The sequence below is a fragment of the Giraffa tippelskirchi genome, chromosome 4 (assembly GCF_054371585.1).
Source record: "Giraffa tippelskirchi isolate mGirTip1 chromosome 4, T2T-mGirTip1v1.2.pri, whole genome shotgun sequence".
Classification (NCBI taxonomy): domain Eukaryota; kingdom Metazoa; phylum Chordata; class Mammalia; order Artiodactyla; family Giraffidae; genus Giraffa; species Giraffa tippelskirchi.
Genome location: NC_137278.1, coordinates 155,150,916 through 155,177,672, shown reverse-complemented (window position 1 = coordinate 155,177,672; position 26,757 = coordinate 155,150,916). Strand labels below are relative to the sequence as shown.

Genomic DNA, 26,757 nt, shown 5'->3' with positions numbered 1-26,757 from the left:
TGGGTGAGGGGGGCTCAGCTTCCCCAGGCCAAGGAGCCAGTGAGCTGGTCACTGGCAGAGGACTCCTGCCCATGACCCGCCCCTCCCTTGCAGCTGCTGGTGTCCACTCGAGGAGACAATGAGAAGGTCCAGCGGGAGCTGAGCCACCTGCAGTCAGAGAATGATGCCGCAAAGGATGAGGTGAAGGAAGTGCTGCAGGCTCTGGAGGAGCTAGCCATGAACTATGACCAGAAGTCCCAGGAGGTGGAGGAGAAGAGCCAGCAGAACCAGCTTCTGGTGGATGAGCTGTCTCAGAAGGTGGTGAGTGGCCAGCCAGGAGCACCCTGACCTCAGAACACCTTCTGTGTCCAGAGGGAACTCTGCTTCCTAAGAGGGTGGTATCGTGTTTGGACCTTTGCACTGTCCTTCAGTTTGTGGTGGGCCCCTCTCCCGCTCCATCACTGCACTTTGCCCTCCTGACAACTCTCTCTTCCAGACCCTTCTGCAGGGCTTGTGTTCTCTTCGTAGCAACCGTCAGGGTCATGCATGAAGGGAGAGGCCTCTGCCTAGGTCGGGGAGGGAAGCAGGAAGATGGTGCTGGCATAACCTGAAGGACTGTCCCCAGGCCACCATGCTGTCCCTGGAGTCTGAGTTGCAGCGGCTGCAGGAGGTCAGTGGACACCAGCGAAAACGGATTGCTGAGGTACTGAACGGGCTGATGAAGGACCTGAGTGAGTTCAGTGTCATCGTGGGCAACGGGGAGATTAAGCTGGTAAGTGGAGAAAGACGTGGCAGCCTTGTTCAGATCTTTCTTGTTCTGGGCACTGGTGGGAGGTGTAGGTGAGACAGTCATGTCCTCAGAGATACTGAGAAGAGGGGGACAAAGATCCAGGAAGCACACCTGCAAACTAGACACAGGAAAACATGCAGAGGTTTGCATAGACTCAACTGAAATGCACATTTTAGATCTACATACCTGGTGGAATTCACATTGCTGGATAAGGAAGCAGTGGAGATGTGCTTTTAGCAGGATTTGGAGATGAGGGCACAAAATTAGAATGATATAGAGAGATCTGTGGCAGTGACAATGCCCCATTTGGATGATCAAGTGGATCAGTCTGACTACAGAATATCCTATTTCTCTATAGAAGGGAAGAGGGTGACTATCAGAACAGATTGTTGAGTGCAGAGAGGGGGTTCAGTGTGAAAAGCCAAGTGGTACAGAGCTGCTAAAAGTTGTTTGGAACATACCTGTCCCACTGGAGTCCCTGTGCCTGGGGGTGTGTGCGGGGCTAGGCCAAGTGGAAGGAAATGGATAAGGGGCTTCCCAGGAGCAAAGAGGCACCTCCTTCCTCCTGTGTTCACCCCACAGCCAGTGGAGATCAGCGGGGCCATTGAGGAGGAGTTCACGGTGGCCCGACTCTACATCAGCAAAATCAAATCTGAAGTCAAGTCTGTGGTCAAGCGGTGCCGGCAGCTGGAGAACCTTCAGGTCGAATGTCACCGCAAGATGGAAGTAACTGGGCGGGAGCTCTCATCCTGCCAACTCCTCATCTCCCAGGTGAGTGCGCAGAGGTCGAGAGCCTTTGGGTGCCGTGAGAGAGGGCGAGCAACTCTGGTTGTGGGATGACTGCTAGCACCCATGTTTCTGTCAAGGGCCTAGGGTCAACTGAGTCAAGGACAGAAGAGCTAGGGGAAGCAGGAGAGAGTCCAGGCTAGAGAATTAAAGGCGCAGGGGGATACTGCCCTCTGAGCCAAGAGAGTCTAAAGCAAGGGTCTCCAGTGGAGTGGCCCTCGACCCTGCATCCTGGTGGAAGGTGTAGCAGGAAGGGGGGAGAGCTGGAGCTTGTGGAGGTCTGTGCTGCCTGGTGTTGGGTCCTTGACTCTATCCATCTTCTTCTCACCAACCCTCACCCAACCAGCACGAGGCCAAGATCCGCTCCCTGACGGAATACATGCAGAGCGTGGAACTCAAGAAACGGCACCTGGAAGAGTCCTATGATTCCCTGAGTGACGAGCTAGCCAAGCTCCAGGCCCAAGGTGAGGCCTGCTTAAACCTCTAACCCACCCATCCTGGGATCTGAGATCAGAGAGGGTGTTGGGAGGTAAAGCGACAAACATCACAGGAAACTACCTGTCAGCACACTCACCAAAGCATTAGACTGAAATCCTGGAATCCAACTCACATGCTGCTTAGCATGCTTTTGCATGTAGCTCATTTTATATGCGGAGAAGGCAATGGCAACCCACTCCAGTACTCTTGCCTGGAAAATCCCATGGACAGAGGAGCCTGGTAGGCTGCAGTCCATGGGGTCGCTAAGAGTCCGACACGACTGAGCGACTTCACTTTCACTTTTCACTTTCATGCACTGGAGAAGGAAATGGCAACCCAGTCCAGTGTTCTTTTCTGGAGAATCCCGGGGATGGTGGAGCCTGGTGGGCTGCCATCTATGGGGTCGCACAGAGTCGGACACGACTGAAGTGACTTAGCAGCAGCAGCAGCATTTTACATGAACCATAAACCCTCCATCATCCTCTGTCCCTGCTATATGAAATTGGACAGTCCTCACCCAGAAGAACATCCCTGTGGGCCCATTCTAAGGGTAAATGTGCCCTGCACTGCCTGGCTCTCTGGTCACAATGTGAAGTTCTGCCTGGAGGTGGTAGGTGTGATATAAACTGCTTCCTCCCTCTCCCTCAGAAACTGTGCATGAGGTGGCCTTGAAGGACAAGGAACCAGACACACAGGACACAGAAGATGTGAAGGCAAGTGGGGAAAGTGTTGGGGAGACTGGGGCCTGGCAGGGCCATGCTGGCCCTCACCAAGCCGGTGGCTAGGAGTCTGGCATTGAACTTGGGTGGGGTTGTGTTGCAGAAGGCCCTGGAGGTGCAGATGGAGAACCACCGGGAGGCCCATCACCGGCAGCTGGCCCGGCTCCGGGACGAGATCAATGAGAAGCAGAAGACCATTGATGAACTCAAAGAGTAAGAGTTCCCCAGGGTGGCTCCAATCTCCACCTGGTCCCCTTGCCTTTCTGGGCCCACTCACACACTCCCTCTTGCACCAGGATCCAGTTCTTTAACTTCCATGGGTCATGCCCCAGCAAAGACATGACTTTGCAGCCCAGCTCCAAGAGGTACAAGGAGTGAGGACTAGTCCCTATGCTCCAGGCTTCTCTGATTTGATAGCTCAGGGCCCCTTATTCTGCCATGGAAGCAGTAGCCTGAGTCTGCCTCTAATATGCCCCAAGGTAGATGCGTCAACCCTACAAGGACTCATATGTACAAGAAGGAAAGTGTTGAAGAAGTCAGTCTTCCCTTTGTTCCTCACTGACATCTCCTTGTTCTCCCCAATACCTCCTTGCCCTCCGCAGCCTGAATCAGAAACTCCAGTTAGAGCTGGAGAAGCTCCAGGCTGACTACGAGAAGCTGAAGAATGAAGAACATGAGAAAAGCACCAAACTCCAGGAGCTGACGTGAGTGACGGGTCCGCCTGCAGACTTGAGACCACATGGGCTCAGACGGCTACTCACACATACTGCAGGGACAGGACACAATCTAGATGGGGATATGGTGACCACAGGAAGCAAGGTCCTCAAAAGAAAAACTTGATGGCAAGGGGGAAAATAAAGGAGACTTCTGTTCAGTATTAGCTGACGTGGAAAGATGTGGGTGATGTTCCATGAAGGGTAAAAAGCAGGTTATCAACAGTAGGAATGGTATGATCTCATAACATTTATGTGAGATCCACATGCATGGAAGAGTCTGGAAAGATGGACCCCAGAATGTTCACGATGCTTTGATCTGTAAGTGGTAGAATCATGGGCTTTTTATGGAACTCATCTTACTTTTCTAATTTATGCACTGTGAACATGGGTAACTAGTATAGTAAGTAATAATAAAATACAGATCAAGGAATGGAGGAGGGAGAACAGAGGGGCAGGGTGGCCCTGAGTGGTTTTTCTGTTTCTGTCTTCCTCCAGATTTCTGTACGAGCGACACGAGCAGTCCAAGCAGGACCTTAAGGGCCTGGAGGAGACAGTTGTGAGTGACTTCCTTTCTGTGCCAAGTCAACGGGGGGTAGGGGGATGGGGAGGGGTGGCTTCAGTGTCCAACCCTCCCCCTGATTTCTTCCACACCCTATTTCTCCTGCCTTTCTGTGAAGTAAGTCTGTGGTATGATCAGGACACAGCATTTCGTAAAAAGATGAGTAACTCACTTATCTGGAGAGACTGAAGGATCTAGTAGTTTTGGAGGGGGGACGGTGGCCTGGTATTTGGTGGCCCCAAATTTTTCATCATTCTTTGCAGGCCCGGGAACTCCAGACCCTCCACAACCTTCGCAAACTGTTCGTTCAAGACGTCACGACTCGAGTCAAGAAAGTGAGTACTGCCTCAGGGTCTTCCTAGCCCCCATATCCCCCTCCTGTCTTCAGGTTTCTCCAGCCCCTGCGGCCTTCAGTGGGGCTTCTGGGCCCAGTCTGAGTGGGGACTTTCTGGCCTCAGGATGGCCGTATCTTTCCCCTGCCCTGTCTCTCCTCAGAGTGCAGAAATGGAGCCCGAGGACAGTGGGGGGATTCACTCCCAAAAGCAGAAGATTTCCTTTCTTGAGAACAACCTGGAACAGCTTACAAAGGTTCACAAACAGGTAAGAGCGAGGGCAAGGGGTGAAGAGAACTCTTGAGGCCTGGGATCCCTAAATCCTCAGAGGCCCTTGGATTTAGAAAAATCTTCTTGCATGTTTTCCTTCCCTTTCCCTCTTCCCTTTCCTACTGACCCCTTCTTTATGCTGTATTTGGTTCCACGTTTACCCTGTTCTTGGTTCTATGCCTGTTTTCCCTTTCCCAAAGCTCCCAACCTGCCTCTGCTCAAGTGGAATTCCCAGGCCTATGTTGTTGGAGGGTGAGGTGGAAACCAATAGAAGTTTCAGAGGCGTGGGCCTGGGACTACGTGAGGGATGCTGGGCAGACCTTAGCTGGAGTGAAGAGCACTGAGCGAGAGGCAGCCAGGGGAGCTGGGCTTTCTCTCGTGGCAAGGACTCCATCTGCCTACGCCTGCGGCAGGCACGCAGAGAAATGACACAATGTTGTCCCAAATGGCCCAGGCAGCCCCTGGTTGGGGCCAGTGAAAACTCCTGTATATTAAGTTGCTGCCTCTCTGTCCCCCTCCTTGCTGCTGCGGTTCCTTAGGTGGAAGACTGGGTTTCAAAGGTATGGGGTGGGGAGGTGGCAGGGGCAGTCCAAAGGAGTCAGGACAGGAAATGTTTGGTGCACAGAGCAGGTAACCCTCCCTAGTGCCATACAGCTGAGCCTTGAAAACCGGTGCAACACACTGTCAGCTGGCTCTTTAAACAATCTGAAAATAAACCCTAACCTATTCTTCATTCCTGTCCTTTCAAATCCACCTTAAAATGCCTTTTGTGCTCATATTCTGATTAAACTAGAGCTTCAGCTTTTCTTCTTCCCAGTGCCATACCCAGCATATATAGTCAGTACCCAGGACACCTTCTTATTTTTTTAATAATGAAAAAAACAAATCTTAAGAGCTGTGGCCCAATGATGGTCCACAGGGTTTATTTTGTTTGGACCTGCAGAAGGCCTTACTACCATCTTTTCCCCTGTGCTTATTATCAAACAGTGTGACAACATTATAGAAAAGTTAAAAGACGGAAAAAACATTTGTAATCAGTTTTGCCACTCTTTTTAATTTCTGTGTTCATTTTCCTTCTCTCTCCAAGTGCATATTACATTGCTTCCCTCCCCACCTCCCCGCAACTTTTTATTGTGGTAAAATACACATAACATAAAATTTACCATCTTTAATCATTCGCAGTGTACCATTCAGTGGTATTAAATCCATTTGTAATGTTGTGCGACCATTCCTACCATCCCGCTCCATAAGTCTTTTCATCTTGTAGAACTGAAACTCCATCCCTATTAAATAATAACCTCATTCCCCACTCTCCCCAACCCCTGGCAACCCCCATTTTACTTTCTGCCGCTTTAATTTTGACTACTTTAAGAATCTCAGTAGAATCTAAGTGGAGTAATCTGGAATTTGTCCTTCTGCACCTGGTTCAACTTAGCATAATGTCCTCCAAGTTCATCTGCATTGTGGCACATTTCAGGACATCACAGGCTATTTTCTTCTTCCTGCTCCACCCCTTACCCCCATGCCTCTGTTCTAAGTCTCAAAGACCAGAAACTACTCACCTATAGGCTAGGACTCCTCCTAATTTCATCCCTCAGGGGACACAAGACTAGAAAGGAAAACACTAGAGATGTAGAAACCTCTCTGTTAAACAGGACCTTAAATAGCCAGGGCTGCAGCCCATGACAAATTGAACTGAGTTATTGTCACAACAAAAACATTGTTTATGATCTGTAAGTTGTCCAAAATGAAAGGCACAATTCTCCCAGTGTCCCCTGCTACATCGATGTACCTGATATCTTCCAAGGCCGGCTTCTTCTGCAATCTGTAGGCCCCCAGTCATTGTGTGAGACCTTGTAAAAAGATCAGGAAGTCTCTTCTGGCTGCAAGGTGGTTGCTACCATTGCTCTAGCTTAATTATAATGGGGAGAGGGCCAGCCCAGGAAATCCTCGAACATGAAGGTAATGAGCACAAATGTTTGTGAGACCTCAAACATTTTCTTTCCTTCCTATGGGGCAGCTGTGTGGATGTGTGGATGTATGGGGGGGCGCCTGTATTCCAGCTTCTGCTCCTGCTCTGCACTGCACCGAACCTGTGCTCAGCCCCATATCCACCCTCCAAACTGCTTCTGTGCTCTTGTTGCCTTGCCCTGTGCATGCCCACATAGCCATCTCTGGGTAAGGGGGGGTGCCTTGTCCCCATGGTTGCCCTGGGGCTGTTGGTCTGGCACCAGCTGTGAGATAATGGGGGTTTGGTGGTGTTAGGCCAGGAAGAGACAAGAAAGGCACTGTCACAAGAGTTCTAGGCTAAAAACTAAAGATTAATATGTAGCATGCATCATTCCTTGGTTGATTTTTTTTTTTTTAAGTGACTTTAAAAAAAAAAGAAAGAGTTCTGGGCTACAGAGGAGTTGACATGTTTTGCTGCTCAGAAAATGACGTAACTTTTTAATGCCTGACCCCTGTTTGCTGAAGGAAGAAGGAAAGAACTTTCCAGAGCAGCAATTAGGTAAAGGCAATGAGGCCTTTGGAGGAAACAACATGGCGTCCACCTTCCCTGATGGGACTTTTTTGTATTCTCTCTCCTGCCTGCACCCCCAACTCCGGCACCTCGTCCTCGTCTGCCTTTCTCCCGGCCTCTGACCTGGGGCTCACCCCACAGCTGGTACGTGACAATGCAGATCTGCGTTGTGAGCTTCCTAAATTGGAAAAACGACTTAGGGCTACGGCTGAGAGAGTTAAGGCCCTGGAGGGTGCACTGAAGGAGGCCAAGGAGGGCGCCATGAAGGACAAGCGCCGGTACCAGCAGGAGGTGGACCGCATCAAGGAGGCCGTGCGGTACAAGAGCTCCGGCAAGCGGGGCCATTCTGCCCAGATTGGTGAGTGGGCAGTGGGATCACACTCCGGGGGATCCTGGCAAATTCCTCAATGTTAAGCAACCACACCCCAGCCTCACCCCAGCATTCCTGCCCCAAAAAGTAGAAAGTGAATTATTATCTTATAAGCAACTCAGTTCAACTGTAGCTCAGGGACCCAAGGTGACTGCAGAGTAACAAGTAGTCTCTTCACAGTCATTTTCCTTTCTTTGCCGCAGCCAAACCCGTCCGGCCTGGCCACTACCCGGCATCTTCACCCACCAACCCCTATGGCACCCGGAGCCCTGAGTGCATCAGTTATACCAACAGCCTCTTCCAGAACTACCAGAACTTGTACCTGCAGGCCGCACCTAGTTCCACCTCAGATATGTAGTGAGTGACTATGGGCACAGGCGGAGCCCCAACCCAAGGCTCTCTGCACCTTATAAGACATAAGATTGGGTTAATTATTGAGTGAGATTCAATTCTCTTCCTAAGTAGCTTCATTTCTAACCCTTTCTCAACTTCAGATCTTTGATTAGAAGGTGGGCATCTGCCCTCCTAATCTTTGGCCATGTTTGTTGTCTTCTGGTCTTGGGGGCAGGGTGGGATGGCTCCATCCCTGAGGGTGAGTGTGGATCAGTGGTCCTTGGAATAGTGGAAGGTGGGTATTAGATGTTGCATCTCTCTCCTCTTCTCCATCCAGCTTTCCAAACTCCTGTACCAGCAGTGGGGCCACATCTTCTGGAGGCCCCTTGACTTCCTACCAGAAGGCCAACATGGACAATGGTGAGTGAACAAGATGGGTAACCAGCCTTTGGGATCCCCAGGGCAAACTGGAAAGTATCAGAAGAATAAGTGACTCTGTGCCTACAGCTCAAACCCTGTGCATCCCTTCAGGGTCTTGGACTCATAGAAGTGGGGTTACATGCCTGTCCCCACCATTCCCTTCCCTTCCCTCCCCCTTCCCTTCCCCTCTCCTCTCTTGTATGAGGGCTCAGGGAGACTTTTTGTCAAACAAAATAATGATGCAGCTCAGAGTGGTTGAAGACAGAGTGCCACAGACCAAGATGGCAACTATGTTCCCAAGACTCTTACCTTTTTCTTCAAGGAGTTAGGATGAGAGAGGGTTTGAGGAGATTGTTTGTAACACATCTCTTTTTTCCCTTCTTCCAATCCTGTGTTCTACACGGTGATCTCTACAGGAAATGCCACAGATATCAATGACAATAGGTACGCCAGTCCCCACTGCTCTTGGGCTCTCTGGGTGAGAACAGAAGAAACGGTTACCTTTCCCTTGTGTCCAATTTAGGGGTTCCCCAGAGCCTTTGGGGAGAGGAGGAGGAAATGAGAGCCATTCTTACCATCACCATGTTGTCCAGGAGGTCCAGTCATTCCCCTGCCTCTGTGTAGAACACTGTCCCCTTCTCCAGTCTGCCCTATGGCTTCTTGCCATTGCAGCTGTGGGGGCGGGGGGAAAACCGCCATGGACATCTGATGACCTGGGTTTCTCTCCTATGTTGGGGAACTTTGCGACCTTGGGCAGATCAGCTCCATCTCTCTGGCCTTGATTTGCCTGGTGTTGCTGCCCTTGGTTATCTCACAGGCATGCTGAGAGAGCAAAGTGACAGGAATGCTGTCATTTATACGGGAGCTGACAATGCTGTGATTGTGTTGGGTCTCTTCTTCCAGGAGTGACCTGCCTTGCGGCTACGAGGCTGAGGACCAGGCCAAGCTGTTCCCTCTCCACCAAGAGACGGCAGCCAGCTAATCTCCTACAGGGGCTGCCACAGACCTGCACTTTCAGGTAGTTTCAGGCTGCTTCCTCTGAACAGTCTCAGGTTGCTTCCTTCCTTGCCCTCAGCTTCTTTGTTTCTCCCGCTTTTTTAATCATCTCAGAACCTTTACTAAATAGTTGTCCCTCAACTCCTGCTATCCCCTCCTAGGGGCTACATCAGAACTGTCCCGTGTCCCGTGGACACGGGCCCCTCCCTCCTGCCTTGTGCCTGGTGATAGTGGTAGCCACAGTACTGCCTTTCTGCCACTAGGGGTCACTGCAACATGTCAGAAGTGGGCAAGGGCAATGTCCATCTACAACACCAACAAGGATCACAGAATCTATTAATAGTAGATACGAGGAGATCTTAGGGACAGGGAGGCCTGGCAGGCTGCAGTCCATGGGGTCACAAACAGTCAGACACAACTGAGCCACTGAACAACAGCAACAATTAGAAGAGCTCTGTGTCCTACACTCTTCCTATCTGTATATATCACCATTAAGCTTTAGGAAATGCACCAGGAAGCCTACGTTTTATTCCTCTAGCTGCTGTATCAGCACTCTCCTCCCATCTTGCCAGGGGAGGTGGAAAACTGTATATGCCTACCTTCAAGCCTTCCTCACCTCTCTCCACTGTGCTCTCCTAGCAGCGCAGGCACCTTCCTGGTTCTCCTGTGTCACCAGGTTTCTCACTAGGGATGCTTTAGGGCTCAGAACTGAGCACTGGGATCCTGTTTGATTGTCCACTTTGGATCCTTGGAGAATAAGAAACAAGAGATCATGGCCTCCTATTGGGTGGCATCCAAGCTGGGCCCTTTCCAGGGGTTTTCCAGAATAACAGGCCAGGCGCGCACACACAGGCAGAAAGGCATGAGAAGCAAGCAGTAGGAATGGGGGAGGAAGAGTTAGGGAAGGCCTGGGGGTGGAGGAGCAGGAGCTTGGGAGGGTGGCATCTGGTCGTTGGTATCAAACAGACAGCTTGTAAACCCAAGCTGGCCTAGATGCCACCCTGTTCCTGTTCAGTAGCCAGGCTGCAAGGTGGTTCCTCACAATTTCTTTCTCTTTCTTCCCCAGTTTCTAAGAGGGACTGAGGCCTCTTCTCTCAGCATGCTGCAAACCTGTGGTCTCTGATACTAACTCCCTCCCCAACAACCCTTGTTCGACTGTACTATGTTTGATGTCTTCTCTTACTCTGTATCTCTTTGTACTCTGTATCTATATATCAAAAGCTGCTGCTATGTCTCTCTCTCCTCTGTCTTACTCTCTAGTATCTAATGATGTATTTAGCAATTTCTAAGCATAGTATACCCTCCTCATTTGGGGCCATAGGGAGGAGGGTCAGTGTTTCTTCTTTCTCTCATATATGCGTCTCTCACACTGAGTGGTGTTAGTCATGGAGATGATTAAAAAAGGAAAATGGGAGCTAGAGGGCTGTGATCCTTCACACATACACATGCACACATGCATGCACACAAAGCCTTAAGCAGAAGAATGTCTTAGCATCATAAGATACAGAAATAGCCTCTTCCTCCCTCTTCCACATTTAGCACAGAGGAGGATAAAATGGAAGGACTGCTTAAATTATACAGAGAATTTTCTTCAGACACCCCTCAACTGAACCGAGGGGTTCTGGGTGTGCACCTCTGCCTCTTGAAGTCTGCCTTTTGCCTCCTCCTTCCTATTCCTCCTGGAAAACCAAGAACATGGACTGCTCAAGGGACCACTTCCCTTTCTCCCTGAAACTCCTTTTGACATTCTCTACCCCAGAGCTCCTGACTAGAAGCCAAAGCTGCTTAAAATGATTTTGCAAAGTTCAGGAGGCCAACCTATTCCCACCAGTCTATCAGATGGTTGCTCACCTGTCCACAGGGATAGTTCTAGCCAAGCAGAAGCAGTAGGATTGCTTCTTTGGCTTTGGGGGGTAAACAGGCTGGCAAATTCCCAAGTGTTTTTTGCTGCAGTGATGAGCTGGATTCCTTTCTCTGTCCCATATTGGGCTGCATGTTCTTCCATGTCTCCACCTTTTGGTGTGGGGGCTTCCAGTTCATTGGCAAAATAGCTATCTCGAAATGCCTTCCTTTCAGACTGGAGCCTGACTTTTCCCTGATGATATACATTAAAAATTTTTTTTCCAAGAATTCCTTCTATAATGTCCTTATCAGGCATTAAGTGCACTTTAAAGAAAGGGGCAGGGCAGCTTTTCCAGAGGTGGAGGAGCCCAAGGGCTGGACCCACGATATGGGGGGGGCTCCCCTGCTCCCACGTAATTGACAGAGGACTATGGTTTTGTTTTCATATCCTTTCCTACCACATGGTGCTAAGGGGGCTTTCCAGGTAACTGCAGGGATGCAGAGTGGAGGTCACAAGCCAGTCCAAATCAAGAAAGAGTCCAGATAGCCTGTCTTATCTGGGATGGAAGAACAGGGTAGCAGACCACCCATCACCTAGTTTCTTAACCAGGAAAGAGTGCCAGCTGGTAAATACAGGCTGCAGTGGCCCATGACTCCGTCGGGGGAAGAAGTCCCTTCTCCCTTTACCTGTTGGGCCTTTCAGCAATTAAACAGAAATGCAGGGAAAAAAATATACCAGAGGGGTATGGAATAAATCCAAGGCGGTGATATTCAAACGTTTTTCAGAACCAATCTTATAATAGAACCCTGATATAAAGAGTAACTAGAAGTGATGCAGAGCTGGGCATTTTGCATTTTTACTGTTTGGTGGAAAATGGTTCATTAGTTGAGGAGCCCTTGAATGGTCCTAAGAGACCCTGAGGGTTCCTGTAGAGTAGTTTGAAAACCACTGCTCAGAGGAAAGGGATGTAATCTGGCTCCCCTGCCCCAAACAAAGAGGGAAGGAGTGGGATCAGTGAGCCACGCCATCTCCAGACCCCAGTGAAGAGGAAGGAAGACTCCTGTGTACCTGGAGACTTGTGCTCATATCGGCCTGCAGGGCCCCCAAGACTCCAGTGGGTTTTACGTACTCTTGCCACCAAATGATTCCCTTCAAACACAGAAGAAAATGTGAATATGTCGGGCAGACGAGGAGAGAGGTGACAGAGGGAGCAGCCTTCTCTTGAGCAAGATGTAAGGGAAACAGAATTCACTCACGTAAATAAGGAACACACAAAAGCTTCACCAGAAGCTTCACTCGACCGTCCTCCTCCCTCCCCTCCCCTCACCCCCTCACCCCCTTCCTTTCAGAGAGCCAGGGTCTCCACTTGGGGCACCTGGCCTGCTCACTCACTTCTGCCAAAATGTTGCATGCCAGCGTGGACAACAGACCAAACCGCACCAACCCCCGTGTGTATTTACTTGATGTACATAGATATCTTTAAAATAAAATAAATTCAGTGATGACTCTCTGGTGTTGTAAATCTTTAACCCTCCCCAGTCTCCCTCCCTTCCCTGCAGGTAATGGCATTATGACAGTGTGGGACATTATGACAGTCTTCCAGGTGTTTTTCCATATAGTTACATGCAGGTTTCCCCCCTGCCCCCACTTGACAATATATCCTAAAGATCTTTTCATGTCAATATACATACTTACCTCACTAAAAAATATACATATATTTTTTCCACAAACGTACTCTATAATTTATTCAACCATTCAATGTTGGTGGGCACCTATCCAAGTTGTCTGTAATTTTTAACAACAATGGGATCCTGTTTTCTTCCTTGTTCTCCCACAGACCACCATCAGCCCCAGTATCAGTTCCATCCCTCCCTTGCCAAGAGCTCAATTCTCTAGGCCCAAGATTGTTCACCACAGTCCCCCTTCTAGCCCCCTACTCCAGGGCACAGCCCTACCTGTTGTCTCTGCTCCCACTTAAAAGCTTCTGAGATGAACAGAGAAAACCCCACAACTAAAACACTGGGGCAGTTAAAAACAAAGAGCCACAGAGCTAACCGGACCTTGGTGCTGGCTTTACATTCCTTTGGTGTATCTCTGCTGTTTTCTCTTCCACTTCCCAGAGCAACTGGTCTAAACCCTCCCTCCTTAAATCCCTTCTTACTTGACTCTCTTAGGCAACAACTTTGTCTGTTTTAAAGCGTCAATTAAGGTGATGGAGTGTGAAATTCTTCATTTCCCCCCTCCACAACACACACACCTACACAATTCTATTTACACAGATCCCTTTTGTTTCTACTTTCTGATAAGTGATAAGTCTCCCTTCTCTGGACTAAATCAAGGCCCTTCTAGATTTTCTTTCTTGAGGTACTTACATAGACTTGATAGAGAAAATAAAAGGGATGCATTCTTGGGCAGTTTGCATCTTCTTTGTTAACTTCTGTTTTAATGATTTTGTCTCTTCTCCTTGGTAAGGTCTCCCTAAAAAGTGTTTTTTTACCATGTGTTTCTCTGTAAGACACTCCCTGCCAGGTTTTCTCAAAACCAAATTTCCTGAAAAAGTCTTAAGCTTTCCCTCCCCTCTCTCTCACTTCCTATTCATCCTTCAGCCCATCCTGATCTGGCTCTTGTTCTGCTGAAAGTGCTTTCCAAAGGTCACTAGTTGTGGGACTCCCCTGATAGTCCAGGGGTTAAGACTGCATTTCTACTGCAGAGGGCATGTGTTCGATTCCTCTTCTGGGAACTGAGATTCCTCATGCTGCAAAACACAGCCAACTAAGAAGAAAAAAAAAGCCCCTAGTTGCCAAAGACAAAGGGGCACTTCCCCATTGTCTTTCCTCGCCTCTCCAGGACATTTGACATTTGACCCCGCTCTCCATTCCTTCCTTCTTGAAACTCAACTCCCTTGGCTTTTGTGACCCTGCTCTCCTGGCCCTTTTTATTTCTCTGGCCACCCCTTCTCAGTCTTCTCCCACTAGCCTCTCACATGCTGGTCTATGCCAGGGTTCAGTCATTGGACTTTCCTTGGAGTTGTCATTCACGCCTACAGATTCCTCACAAAAATTAAACCTGTATTCCCAGCCCAGATCATTCTGCTGAACTCTGGGCCCAGATGTCCTGCTGCCCTCAGGTGCCCCAAACACTATTGGGCAAAAGCCCGGGATTCATTCTCAGTGTCTCCCTCTCCCTCAAAGCCCACATCCGCTATGAATTTTACACACTAACATCAAACTGAACCTTTAGATGCCATCCCCTTCTCTCTATCCCAATAGTCACTGTTTTAGTTTCTCACCTCGTGCCTAGACTTTTGCAATACTCTGGTCATCCTCCAGAATGATGCCTGAGCCGTCTTTCTAAAAGCACAAAACCCACTTAAGGGATCTCCTACTTCGTAAACGAATGCTTTCAGGTTATCCTCAGGCGGGAGGTTATTCCTAGAAACTGGGCAAAACTGGAAAGCGGCCACTTTACAGCTACGAAGCCCTCGACCATAGGGTTAAATCGGTCCAGCCCAAGCAGCAACCCCAACGCCTGAATGACTGGTCTGGGCCTCGCGGACCGCTCGCAGCCCTCAAGAGAAAAGGTTTCCGCGTGACTGCCGCCGTCAGGTGAGGCCACCCACCGCGCAGGCGTTGGGGCGCGCGAGCCGCCACCAGAGGGCGGAGTCAACCTGCCCCGCCCTGCTAGCGCGCCCGCGGGCCAGCCTCCGGTCACGTGACGGAGGCGCAGGTGAGCGCCGCTTCCGGGGTCGGGAATCCGCATAGCAGACGGCTCAAGCTTCCACTCGGTCGGGTTCCCGGGAGACTATGGCGTCCTCCTCGGTCCCGCCGGCCGCTGTCCCGGCGGCGACAGCGGCCCCCGGCGCAGGTTTCGGCTTCGCCTCCAAAACCAAGAAGAAGCATTTCGTGCAGCAGAAGGTGAAGGTGTTCCGGGCGGCCGACCCGCTGGTGGGCGTGTTCCTGTGGGGCGTAGCCCACTCGGTGAGACCCTGCCCCGGCCCAGCTGTGGCCCTGTCCTAACCCTTCAGCTCCTCCGGGCGTGTCTGTTCCCAGGCTCCCGCTTCCGGAGCCCATCGCTCGGCCACTTTTCCACCAGGCTGTACTCTGCCCACCTACCCTCAGGTGTCTCCCCCACCGTACCTTCTTGCTGTAAAGCTTTTTTTTTTTCTTCTTTTTTAACGTAGGCTTTGTCTGTTCCTCCGCCCTTTGCTCCTCCACTCTTGTTTCCTTCTTCGCATGAAATCCAGCTCCCTGCCTCCTCCCAGTCAGTTCCAGCTTCGGCCCCAGGCCACGGAGTCCGGCCGGGACCTGGCTCCATCTGGAAGGACTTTAGGGGGAGTGACTGTAATAGGTCGGTGGCGGTGAGGTCTCCGGTGAGAGTGTGAGTGTAGAAGGGGAGCGGAAAGAGTAACTGAAGGGAAGTAACTGTTCGTTTACTCTCCTTTGCACCTTGCTTTCCAGCCGCCTTCCTTGACTTTGGAACCTTGGCTCGGAAGGGAAGCTCTAGGCTTCCTGGATCTTCTAATCCTGCATGTCGCTTTCCCTTCCAGAGGTACAGCATTTCAGAGAGGCTACCCTACCCTGAGCCTAGTGGTTGCACTCACTCAGCACTTAATGTGTATAAGCCTTTGGTCTTACCTGCACCCTGTTGCTGGCTGGAGTAATGGTATTTGGTGTAACTGAGGGTCATCTTTGAATGAAGAGTTGGCTCGGGAGTTCTGGTCATGGGGACATTATGGTGGTGAACTTTAGAATCAGGGAGCTGCTTAGACGGTCGGCCTGGGAATCAGGAGGAGACCAGAGAGGCCAGCGCATCTCTGGTACCTGAAGATACCTCAAGTGAAGAAAGCACAGCCATTGCCCTCCCTTTTCTCATGGCTGGAGTGGGAGGAGTGCAGTGATTTTGAATGTGACAGGCAAAATTTTAAAAATTCAATTTCCTTGAAATGTTATAGTCATATGGAGTGTTATATCCATCATATAGTGTTGCGGAGATGGAAGGGGATGGGGAAGAATACAGTTTTTGTCATTCTTAGTTTTGGGCTTAGGAAGTTATATGGGGTCTATCAGCTCCCTTTTGCATTTGTGGTCCCCAGGTCCCTGGGTGGTAATGTCTTATCAGAGAGTATTTGGTCTATGCCACTTGAGAGGGCTTCCTCTCTTATGACTCATCCATCCATCCCTTTGGGAAGCTCAAGAAGGAGGGTTTTCCTTTGGTAAAGACTGGGGAAATTACACAGAAGACCTGCCTCAGCTTCTCTAGGTATGTCTACTTTAGTCCCAACACCCCACCTCCAGCCAGCACACATTTACTTAAAGGGTCTGGAATGGAGAAATTCCTTGAACATATGTCTTAGTGATGAGTCAGCCTGCTTAACAGCAGGTGGCGAGGAGGGGGCCATGAGGAACTATAGCTGAATTTTAGGCTGGAAATCTCTAGTGGCTTCTTCTTCTTTTTTTTTTCTGGAGGAATATGTTCTGTCCTCTTTTTCTACTGAGAATGAGAGGAGCTGGTTTTTCATGGCAGTGTATGGGATTTAGGTTAGACTGAATTTCTGTTGAATGATCAAGTAAGAGAAGGCAAGGCATCCATTTATTCGGTTAATAAACACTTGGGGACCACTGTGTGCCAGACATTGTGCTAGTCACCTGAGAGATGTAGATGACGAGAACTGGTCCTTATGAGAGCTCACAGCCCAGGTGGGGAGCTCACATAAACTAGCGGTTAGAGTCAGGTGGTAAGTGGACTACTAAGGGTGCGTGAAAGATACTGCGGCACCCTTATTAGTCCCTGGGGAGAAAGCACATCTCCTGAGCATTTCTTGGTGTAGGAACCCTCTTTCCACCCTGAATTAGCAGACTGCTGATTCTTGGGGCTGAGGAGAGCATGTGGTGCTTGCATGCTTTTGGGCTGTGGTTTGGCTTGACTTTAGTGAACAAACGAGCTCATATCCTCTGCCTGCCCGCATTCCCTCAGAAATCAGCTGTTTTTCTCTTACCTTACATGCAGGCAGGTGGGGACCTACTCAGAGAACTGGGGCAGAGTGGTCTGGAAGAACAGATCCTGTTTGTAAGAAGATGCCTCCTTCAGGATATGGACATTTCGTTCTTGCTGCTGTTGACCCCTCAGAGTCCCATTAACTGTACTTTGAAAACATCTTTTGTTTTGTTTCCAGCAGAGCATGGAACTGTTTGTCTTGAATGTCTTGAGTCTGCTGAGGGTTTTTTTTTTTTCTAGAATTTCTCACAGCTTTAAAAATAATCCAGTGTTGCTTACAGAGTTTGCCTAATATAAAATGACTATTGTGAGCATGAAGTTCCACGGGGGCGGGAGTGTGAGGGGCCGTGTGTGAGGGTTGCTTGCTGCAGGCCTCGCTGGGCAGCAGAAGACAGCATATACTCACCTTTGTCAGGCATATGCATAACCAGGGTATTTAAAGGAATGAAGTGGTGGTTGTTTAGTTGCCCAGTTGTGTCCGACTCTGGAACCTCATGGACTGGAGCATGCCATGCCTCCCTGTCCATCATCTCCTCATGGACTGCAGCATGTCAGGCCTCCCTGTCCTCCATCTCCCAGAGTTTGCCCATGTTCATGTTCATTGCATCGGTGATGCCATCTAGCCATCTAATCCCCAGACGCCCTTTTCTCCCTCTGCTCTCAGTCTTTCCCAGCATCAGGGACTTTTCCAATGAGTCGTCTGTTTGCATCAGATGACCCAATACTGGAGCTTCAGCTTTAGCAGCAGTCCTTCCAGTGACCCTTTTCTGACTCTTCCCAGACACAGTGTATAAGTAGCTCTCCACACCCCTCCTCACTGCCTTCCCATTCTTATTCTGACTTATCAGATCAATGAGCTCAGCCAGGTGCCTCCCCCGGTGATGCTGCTGCCAGATGACTTTAAGGCTAGCTCGAAGATCAAGGTCAACAATCACCTTTTCCACAGGTATGTGGGAATCCCTGCTCTTCTCTTGTCAGCCTTCCTAGTAAAGAGAAGAAATCATTTTAAGAGTTAAGGTTGAATGAGTTGAAGGTTTTAGATTTAGAAGGCAACTTACAAGTTGTTACTTTATTGCTTAAACTTCTTCCCAATGCAGAAATTCAGTATTTTTGTAAAGAAACTACTAAAATAATTTTCCAGTGTTCCCTACACACTTATCTACGTGTACTAGTTTGCCTCTCCTCTAGCCTGAAAATTCCACAGGGTAAATACATTTAGTTGCCATTAGCTTTTGAGAGGTACTCCCTGAAAGAAATACCTGAGTCCTATAAGCCCTTCTAATATCAGAAGACGCTATTCAAAACCTGTTGCTGATTTAAGGATGTCTCTGACTTGCTTGAGATTTGGGAAATGCTGCTGTTTGGATGGGCAGTAGATCCTGGCTCTACTTAAGCCACTTACCAGTCATGTGGTTTAAGCAGGTCACTCAGCCACCCTAAGCCAGTCTCCCTTTCTATAAAACGGGAATAACACGCTTATAAAAGACCTCACATGGGTTCTATGAGAATCAAATAAGGTAATATCTGTGAAGGTGTTTTATAAACTGTCAAGCCTTTTATAAATGTAAGATAATATTGTTACTTTGTTTTCTTATCTTGAAAACCCCTATTGCAGGGAAAATCTGCCCAGTCATTTCAAGTTCAAGGAGTATTGTCCCCAAGTCTTCAGGAACCTGCGTGATCGATTTGGTATTGATGACCAGGATTACTTGGTGAGTGTCCATTTTCGGGAAAGGGTAGGCCTTTCTCCCTAACAAGGGGAATCCTTGGGACGGTCATGTTCGGCGAAATGAGGACCTTCACAGGTATTCTTTACCTTTCTGTGGTCATTACTATCCTGTGGTCAGGTGTCTTCAAAAATCTGAAGAAAGGTATAAAGCCTGTCCTTGGGGAGAAATGTAGATGCATTAACAATTTTGCCGCTCATTTCATTCAGTCTATATATGGACACTGGATTTAGAACCCCTTTTCATCCTCTTATGCCAAGGTTTTATCTACTTTGAGATGTGTTCAGTTGACCACTGTCCTATGCATCTATATATAAAGGGAGAGGAAAAGAGCTCCTAGCCTCTTCTGTGTCCCCAGGTATCCCTTACCCGAAGTCCCCCAACTGAAAGTGAAGGCAGTGATGGTCGCTTCCTTATCTCCTATGATCGGACTCTGGTCATCAAAGAAGTATCCAGTGAGGACATTGCTGACATGCATAGCAACCTGTCCAACTACCACCAGGTCAGGCCTCTCTCAGCCTCACTCTTCCCTTCCCTTCCCTACTCATAACTCAGCTTCAGAGCACTTGGGAGACTTCCTGTCCCTCTTCCTCCCTATAGCCTATAGCACTCAACATCATGTTTTTGAAAAACAAGGCATTTCAAAAAGAGAACCTTCACATACCTATTTGTGTTTGATTAAATAAGAGTTTAGACGTGTTCCTTCTCATTTGGTGCTTCTAATCTAAAGCTGCTGTGAATTGATAGATACATAAAGGGTACATGAATAGCAAAGTATAAATTTCAGACTAAGTCAAAATTAGATGAAGTGCCAACATCAAATGTACTATCAGGAATAAATGCAGTTTGGGGAGAAAACCACAGTGAGTGTACCATTGGGATAAATTGGAGGGAAGAAGCCATGATCATAACTAGCCCTAAGTGAGATTGGGGAAGCTATTCTGTCTGAGCAGATGAATTTGGAATATGAAGTTTCTGGAATATTTTGGAAATAAGAACACCTGAATATCTTTCTACTGAAGGAAAATCTCACCAAAATCAATGAGCAAGGAATAAATGAAAGACTCTAAAAGAGTTTTTGGTTATTCAACAGCTAACCCATGTCTGTTGTTGTTAGGTCCTATGTCAGATAGTAAAGAAAGAGGTGAATGAAATGGCCGTGGCCCTTGAGGATCTCTTGTTCTAATGTCAGAGACCAGTAAGCTAGCATTAGTTAACACACAGCAGGATGTGTGCAGGCAGTGGAGGTGTGATAGGGAATGCTCTGGGTGGGTAGAGGAGGACCATCCCAGCTCACCTGGGGCAAGAGGTGCACCTGGAGAGTTTTCAGAGGGAGTATCCTAGGAGTTGATTCATGCATGACTAGTAGGGACCGGGCATTGGACATGGTGGAAGAGAGCACTCTAGGCAAGGGAAAGCAGCACTTGTAAAGGCACAGAGCCATGAAGCGAGCTTGATGCTGTGGAACTGCAAGAAATTCAATGTGACCAGGATAAGATATTGTAGAAGAACAGTTAGGCAGGACCCAGGCAGTGAGGGCTTTATCCTGAGAGGTGGTTTGCAGGGGAGTGATGTGTATGTCATTTAGAAATAGCCCTATGTCAGAATTTTAGAGAATGGATTGTAGAGGGGAAGTACTGAGAGTGGAGATACCAGTGAGGAGGTAAGTGTTATAGTCCAGGTGAGAAACGACACGGTGATGGTAGTGGAGGTGGAAAGAAGACCTTTGGGAGAATTGCAGGAATTAAGGCAAAGGGGCTCCAAATTCCTGGGTGCCCAGTTGGGAAGCAGGAGAAGAAATAGGTCTTTGGAGGAAGACAGTTCTGATTTAGACATGTTGAGTTTCTGGTTTCTACAGTTCGTCCGGATACAGATGTCCTGTGAGTGGTTGCGGTATGGAGTTCTGGAGAAAGAATCAGATCTTTTTCTAATTTTGGATTTCTTTCTAGTTTAGGTTTCAGAGCTACAGGTGAGTAGATGGTACTTATCACCATAAATATAGATAAGATTATGGAAATGTAGAGTGAAATGAAAAGAAGGTTGAGGACAGTACCTTTGGCAAGTAAAGAGTCCATAAAAGAGACTAAGGGATGCTTTTTTTTTTTTAACGTGATTGCCAAGTTTAATTCAACAGCTCCACTAACTCCTGCCTTGTGAAAATAACAGAATGCTCCTCTCCGAGGTACACTGTGATATGAGGCCAGGTTTGTTGTTTTTGATATAGCTCTACAAAAAAGTTGGCGTGAGATGCACATAAAAAAAGTTTTAAGGTTTAAAAAATACAGACTAGTAATTTATCAACACACCTTGGAGGTTGAGAATAGGATACTAAGATTTAATAAATCTTCCAAATACAGGCAGTCCCCAACATATAGAGCATTTTCCAAATACAAATGACCTCTCCCATCAGGTTTAAAGGAACAAAAACCTTTTCTTCTGCTCCTCCCAGTGACTAGACTACCCAGGCTCTCTAAACCCACAACCACGACCCCAAGGAAGGAAAAGAGGAGGGGAGATGGGGACCAAGTAAGGCCACATGGTCACTGCTGGCCAGAGACTCTGTTGTGGTTGTTTTTTCCTCCTTCCCCCAGGCCTCGGTCCCCAACTCTGCCCCAGAAGTCCCTGTCAGGGGACAGATCTAGAGAGCCCCTACCCTCTTGTGACCGGTGAGGCTGAGGCTGAAGCCCCAAGGGCCAGCACCGTATTTAGGTCTTCTTGGCTGGAGCTGTCGGATGCTCTTAATGATTTATGTAATTTCTGCTCCTGGTTCTATAAATAAAGAGGGTCAAAAAGAAGGATAACAGCACCTACCTTCCCCATCTCAAAGAACGATAAAGGTCAAAAGAGAGAAGGCACTTTAAAAGAGATTGTACATCTGGGATAAATCAGAGGAGATGAGGATTCAGAAACTGCGTGGATAACCTAGGGCATCTTCAGAAAGCCCCACACCACTTCTGACCTTCTATAACCTGTCTATGTGAAGTTTTTTGGCTCCCTATGGAATAGGAGCATTTGAATTCCCATCCCTGAGCTGTTCATCTCTCCTACTTCCCTCCCTCCCTCCTACCCCAGTACATTGTGAAGTGTCATGGCAACACATTGCTGCCCCAGTTCCTGGGGATGTACCGGGTTAGCGTGGACAATGAAGACAGCTACATGCTTGTGATGCGCAACATGTTTAGCCACCGTCTTCCTGTGCACAGGAAGTATGACCTCAAGGTAAGGAGAGGAGGCGAGGGCTGAAAGGGAGGCTCCTGATGGCCTGAGGTGGGGGAAAGGCCAGGGAGGGCACTGGATGATTCATTTTAAAGGAAAGAAGGCTGTGGGTTTGAGGACTTGTCTTAGGAGGTAGGATCCGACTGTTCCTTTAGCCCCTTCTGCTGACTTGGTCTTTGGATCTCTCCACAGGGCTCCCTAGTGTCCCGGGAAGCCAGCGATAAGGAGAAGGTGATATAATTTTAGATGACAGGGTGTGAGGGGTGGGGGAGGGCAGGTGAAAGGGATCTTCTTAGGATAAAGAGGTAGGGATCCTTGGATATTAATTCTTATCTTAAACCACCAAAAAAGAAGAGAAATGTAAACTTTTCCTGATCCAGGGACTTTTTGGAAGGGGCAGTGGGAAGGGCCTTTTTGTCACTGTCTTGGGTTTGGGAATGGGTGAAAATGCCAGACTTCAAGAGCAAAATGCTCACCGACCACCTCCCATTCTGAGCTTTCATTCAAGCCAGCTGTCTTTGCTTAAGAAGAAGAAAGAAAAGTCAGAATGGAGTGTGTGAACTGAAAACCCTAGGCAGAAAGTAGTGGGGTGTGATTTGGGATACAGCTGCAGTGACTAAGTCTGGGGGCACCACTGGAGGTAAGAACAGACTCTGGGCAGCCTCCCAGCGTAAAGCCAGGTGAGAGGGGTGGTAAACCTCTCCCCTAGGGGCCCCAGAGCGAGAGACTGAGCCCTACATAGAACAGGGTTCACTGGCTGAGATGGTAGGGGAGGACTGTATTCCCAAGATGTCCCTTTACCTGTTCTCAGGTTAAGGAACTGCCCACCCTTAAGGATATGGACTTCCTCAACAAGAACCAGAAAGTTTATATTGGTGAAGAGGAGAAGAAAGTCTTTCTAGAGAAGCTAAAGAGAGATGTGGAGGTGATGATTGGGGTGCTCTGGGAAATGACTTTGCTTCTCTTTTTTGCTCCCCCCTGGGCAGCTGTCCATTTACAATATGAGGGAACTCATCCCCTTCCCTTGGGGCTCTCTGCCTGTAGGGTATTTGGGCTTCCCTGATAGCTCAGTTGGTAAAGAATCCACCTGTAAGCAGGAGATCCCTGGGTTTGGAAGATCTGCTGGAGAAGGGATAGGCTACCCACTCCAGTATTCTTGGGCTTCCCTTGTGGCTCAGCTGGTAAAGAATCCGCCTGCAATGTGGGAGACCTGGGTTCAATCCCTGGGTTGGGAAGATCTCCTGGAGAAGGGAACTGGCTACCCACTCCAGTATTCTGGCCTAGAGAATTCCATGGACTGTATAGTCCACGGGGTCCCAAAGAGTTGGACAAGACTGAGCAACTTTCACTTTCATGGAAACCTTCATGGAAGGTTTCATGGAAACCTTCACAGAGGTGACCTTTGGAGGGGGTGGCTGGTATGAACTGAAAGAATGATCTTAAAAGAATTCTTTAAAAAACAATGATCTGAGATAGCAGGACATTTAGGCAATAAAGGGCAATGGTATGCTCCCAACCCTCTGTTTTTACACTTCCTTTCCCCAGGAGGGCCCTGGATATTCAGAGAGGGAGGTATAAGGGTGGTACATGGGAATGGAGAGAGCCATCTGGGGCTTCTGACCTGCCAGTGGGGTCTCAGTTCCTAGTGCAGCTGAAGATCATGGACTACAGCCTTCTTCTGGGCATCCACGACATCATTCGGGGCTCTGAGCCAGAGGAGGATGGGCCGGTGCGGGAGGAGGAGTCAGAGGGGGATGGGGACTGTGGCCTTACGGGACCTCCCGCTCCGGTGGGCTCCTATGGCACTTCCCCTGAGGGTATCGGCGGCTACATCCATTCCCACCGACCCCTGGGCCCTGGCGAGTTTGAATCTTTCATCGATGTCTACGCCATCCGGAGTGCTGAGGGTGAGAGAGAGCCTGGAAATTTTAAGGGCAGGGAGGGTAGTCCCTGGGGGACAGAGACCAGGGTGGTGGGTGGAGAGGCTGGTTAGCTTTTCAGAAGAAATCTGACTGGTTCCTGGGGGGAGGGAATTGGGACTATACTTGGGTCTTCATTGCTGGTCTCTCTCCCCAGGGGCCCCTCAGAAGGAGGTATATTTCATGGGCCTCATTGACATCCTGACACAGTATGATGCCAAGAAGAAAGCAGCTCATGCAGCCAAAACTGTCAAGCATGGGGTGAGGGTTCCCTGAAGCCTTTCCTTTCCTGTCTTGACTATTCAAGAGCCTCTTGTGCCAGAGCAGTGGGGTGGCAGAAGGATGAAGGGCTGGGTATGGAAATGGTCGGGAGTGGGAAGGAGGGGAGGGCAGGGAGTGGGGAAGGGCTGCAGGGACTGACACCCTGTTCCACACCTTCTTACAGGCTGGGGCAGAGATCTCTACTGTCCACCCTGAACAGTATGCTAAGCGATTCCTGGATTTTATTACCAACATCTTTGCCTAAGAGACTGCCTGACTTCATGGTGACTGCTGCTCTATGTTTCAGGTGGTGGGGGTCTGAGAGGCATGGGGGAATTGTGGATGTTCTGGCCACTAACTTCTCTTCCTCTTTTGCTAACTTCAGGCTACAGGCTCCTTCCATCCAAATAACTCCATCTTGTTGAGTAGGCTCTTCCTGGCCCTTAGAAATACTGATACATTGTTTTCCTTCCCCTTCCTTCCCTTCTTGCCCTTCCCTCTTTCCCTTCTTGCCCTTCCCTCTTTCCCTTCCCCACCAAGTCGGCTTGCTTCATTAGAGTGTTTACTGTTGACTCTCTCCCAAGTGCCTTGATCTTTGTAAAATGTCCTGTTGTTTCCATAACAGAGGAGGAGCTGGGGGAAGGGGGTTGTTGGCCATCATCAAGACCTGACTGGACAGATGGACCTGGCTCAAGCAATTTACTCTGGATGCACTTTGCTGTGTGGGATGAACTAAGAGTATCTGAATTTTGCTGATAACTTTATAGAACACGTTGTGGCATGCTTCCTTCCTAGTAGGCCCTGGGATGGAAGATTTTCAAGCCACTACAGATGTGGGTGCCAGCATGCACACATATAGTGGGATATGGCCAATCTTACCCTGGTGGGGTGGAGAGTGGTTGGTGGGCTGGCAGCTTGTGGAGGTGGGACCTATGAGGACTCTTGTGATTATTTAGGGAATGGGAGGTCTCTGTTGAAGGTTGACTACTCTCCGATCTCTTCCCTCACTCCACCTACCCCCACTAGAGATGGCCAGAGTGTTGAATCCTGGGTGAAGCTGTTTGACTGCTGCTGCTCTTCACCAGGACCTCACATCCCTCCTAGGGCTGGAACCCTTTAGTGGGGGTGTGGTCCGTTCTAGAGGCTGGATGGATGAGCCAAGGGTGTAAGGTTCACTCCCTGTGTTAAATTTCCTTTCTTCATGTCTAGCCATCCCGGAGGTTTTAATCCCAGCAGAAGGGAATACCTCTACTTGGGTTAACCCTGGTCATCTCAAGAGAATGGAAGTCTCACATGGGGGAGCCGCCTCCACTCCCCGGAAGTGTGCCCGTAGCATACTTCCTCCCCTGCCCCTTCTCAAACCCTTTTCCCAGTTGGATTTGTTATTCTGTTCTTTTCTGTTCATCTTAACTGCTACTGTGTCTCCCAGGGGACAGATGGCCCTCTTTGTCATCTTCACTCTCCACCCCCAGAGAGGAGTCAGAGCCATAACTCAGTCACCCAGCCCCCTCCAAAGAGAGTTGAGCTGGTGCATGATATTCTCAGAATGCAGTGGACCCTGATGAGCTGGGATAGTTCCCTTCCCTGCAATGCCTTTGGGGCTCAGGCAGCCATTCTTCTTGCGATCTTGCATCTCCCCTGAGGCTTCTGCATTTCTCTGGAACACAAAGATGGGGCACCAGCAAGTGGCCTGTAGGGATACAAAGACTTTCTGCTCTGTATCTGACTGGACTGATCTGTCTCACAAGAAGTCATGAGGTCATAAAGGAGAATTCCTCCTGCCCGTCCATCTTCTGCTCCAAAGGAAGTAACAAGAGGAGTCCCCGGTTGAGGATTGGAGCCCCTATAAAATTTTCCTGTCAAGAGCCTCATGGATCTTTTTCATTCCACCGTCTACCTTTCCCTTGTTGAATGCAATAAAACTCCATGACACCAGCAACTTTGTTCTTTGGAAATGGGTTTTCTGACCCATTTCTGGCTGATGTATCATAAGCATTACGGTTTTCATTTGTTGCTTCTGTTTTTCATCTTTTTTTGTTTTATTAATAAAAAGATCTCATGTATTTACTCCCATTGGTGTCACTATAAGGAAAATAAATTATTGAATTCAAATTCCTTCACAGAAATTCCTCTTTTTCTCCCCCACTCCCCTTTTTTGGAAGCCTGGGCTTAGGGGTACAGCGACCAAGTAAAGAACTCTGATCTTTTAAGATGTTGGGTCCCTAAGGATGTGAGTTTCAAGATAGATAGCTGTAAGCTTAAAAGATGGTGAGGAGTGTGCATAGGAATGGAAGACATTCCCCAGTTATGCAGGAGTCAGCTACAGGGGGTCCAGGGACAATTGAGGTGATGTGACACCCCCCTCCCCCCACACACACTTTCCCCAGGGTTCTGGGCTAGATCACACATCTCTAAAGATGAGTGAGTCTTAACAGCACCAAGCACACGAGCTAAAGGAGAAGGAATCCAGTGTTTCCCCAGACTTCCTGGGAAAAGATGTCCTTTGTGTGGAGGACAGGAAGAGTACAT

At 48.9% G+C, this 26,757-nt stretch overlaps 2 protein-coding genes and 1 long non-coding RNA gene across 31 annotated transcripts in view; 2 read left to right on the top strand and 1 right to left on the bottom strand.

Annotated features, from left to right (window-relative positions):
- The window catches only part of KIF5A (kinesin family member 5A), a 32,504-nt gene extending 19,888 nt beyond the window's left edge, over positions 1 to 12,616 (top strand). For 5 of the 16 annotated variants that reach the window (XM_081594215.1, XM_081594209.1, XM_081594211.1 and 2 more), the window contains 16 exons: positions 94 to 300; positions 605 to 751; positions 1,352 to 1,540; positions 1,902 to 2,019; positions 2,681 to 2,745; positions 2,855 to 2,964; positions 3,354 to 3,455; positions 3,963 to 4,023; positions 4,290 to 4,361; positions 4,522 to 4,626; positions 7,291 to 7,507; positions 7,723 to 7,876; positions 8,190 to 8,272; positions 8,689 to 8,716; positions 9,176 to 9,290; positions 10,335 to 12,616. In XM_081594215.1, the coding sequence (XP_081450341.1) occupies positions 94 to 300; positions 605 to 751; positions 1,352 to 1,540; positions 1,902 to 2,019; positions 2,681 to 2,745; positions 2,855 to 2,964; positions 3,354 to 3,455; positions 3,963 to 4,023; positions 4,290 to 4,361; positions 4,522 to 4,626; positions 7,291 to 7,507; positions 7,723 to 7,876; positions 8,190 to 8,272; positions 8,689 to 8,716; positions 9,176 to 9,254 (1,737 nt within the window). In that variant the 3' untranslated portion in view covers positions 9,255 to 9,290; positions 10,335 to 12,616. Of the gene's footprint in view, positions 1 to 93; positions 301 to 604; positions 752 to 1,351; positions 1,541 to 1,901; positions 2,020 to 2,680; positions 2,746 to 2,854; positions 2,965 to 3,353; positions 3,456 to 3,962; positions 4,024 to 4,289; positions 4,362 to 4,521; positions 4,627 to 6,997; positions 7,508 to 7,722; positions 7,877 to 8,189; positions 8,290 to 8,688; positions 8,717 to 9,175; positions 9,337 to 10,334 lie in introns of those variants that run through there. The other 11 variants (XM_081594212.1, XM_081594210.1, XM_081594217.1 and 8 more) reach the window with 6 other exon arrangements.
- LOC145546703 (uncharacterized) lies at positions 5,663 to 14,705 on the bottom strand. Its single transcript, XR_014083161.1, has 5 exons — positions 14,401 to 14,705; positions 9,885 to 10,015; positions 8,848 to 9,094; positions 8,582 to 8,746; positions 5,663 to 8,246 (listed from the first exon to the last, which is right to left on the bottom strand). It is a non-coding gene; the product is annotated as an uncharacterized LOC145546703 (long non-coding RNA).
- Positions 14,706 to 14,843: 138 nt separating this feature from the next.
- On the top strand, positions 14,844 to 26,340 carry PIP4K2C (phosphatidylinositol-5-phosphate 4-kinase type 2 gamma). Of its 14 annotated transcripts, XM_081594324.1 has the most exons (13): positions 15,292 to 15,458; positions 15,569 to 15,659; positions 17,118 to 17,250; positions 17,954 to 18,051; positions 18,721 to 18,817; positions 19,191 to 19,334; positions 21,905 to 22,051; positions 22,241 to 22,279; positions 22,860 to 22,973; positions 23,688 to 23,955; positions 24,125 to 24,228; positions 24,413 to 24,512; positions 24,854 to 26,340. In XM_081594324.1, the coding sequence occupies exons 4-12, from the start codon at positions 17,987 to 17,989 to the stop codon at positions 24,491 to 24,493; spliced, it is 1,059 nt and encodes a 352-aa protein (XP_081450450.1). In that variant the 5' UTR covers positions 15,292 to 15,458; positions 15,569 to 15,659; positions 17,118 to 17,250; positions 17,954 to 17,986; the 3' UTR covers positions 24,494 to 24,512; positions 24,854 to 26,340. The 14 variants fall into 14 exon arrangements, with proteins under 14 accessions (XP_081450437.1, XP_081450438.1, XP_081450439.1 ...); XM_081594321.1 differs by having other exon boundaries at positions 24,413 to 26,340; XM_081594325.1 differs by lacking the exon at positions 15,569 to 15,659 and having other exon boundaries at positions 15,292 to 15,488.
- Positions 26,341 to 26,757: the final 417 nt, after the last annotated feature.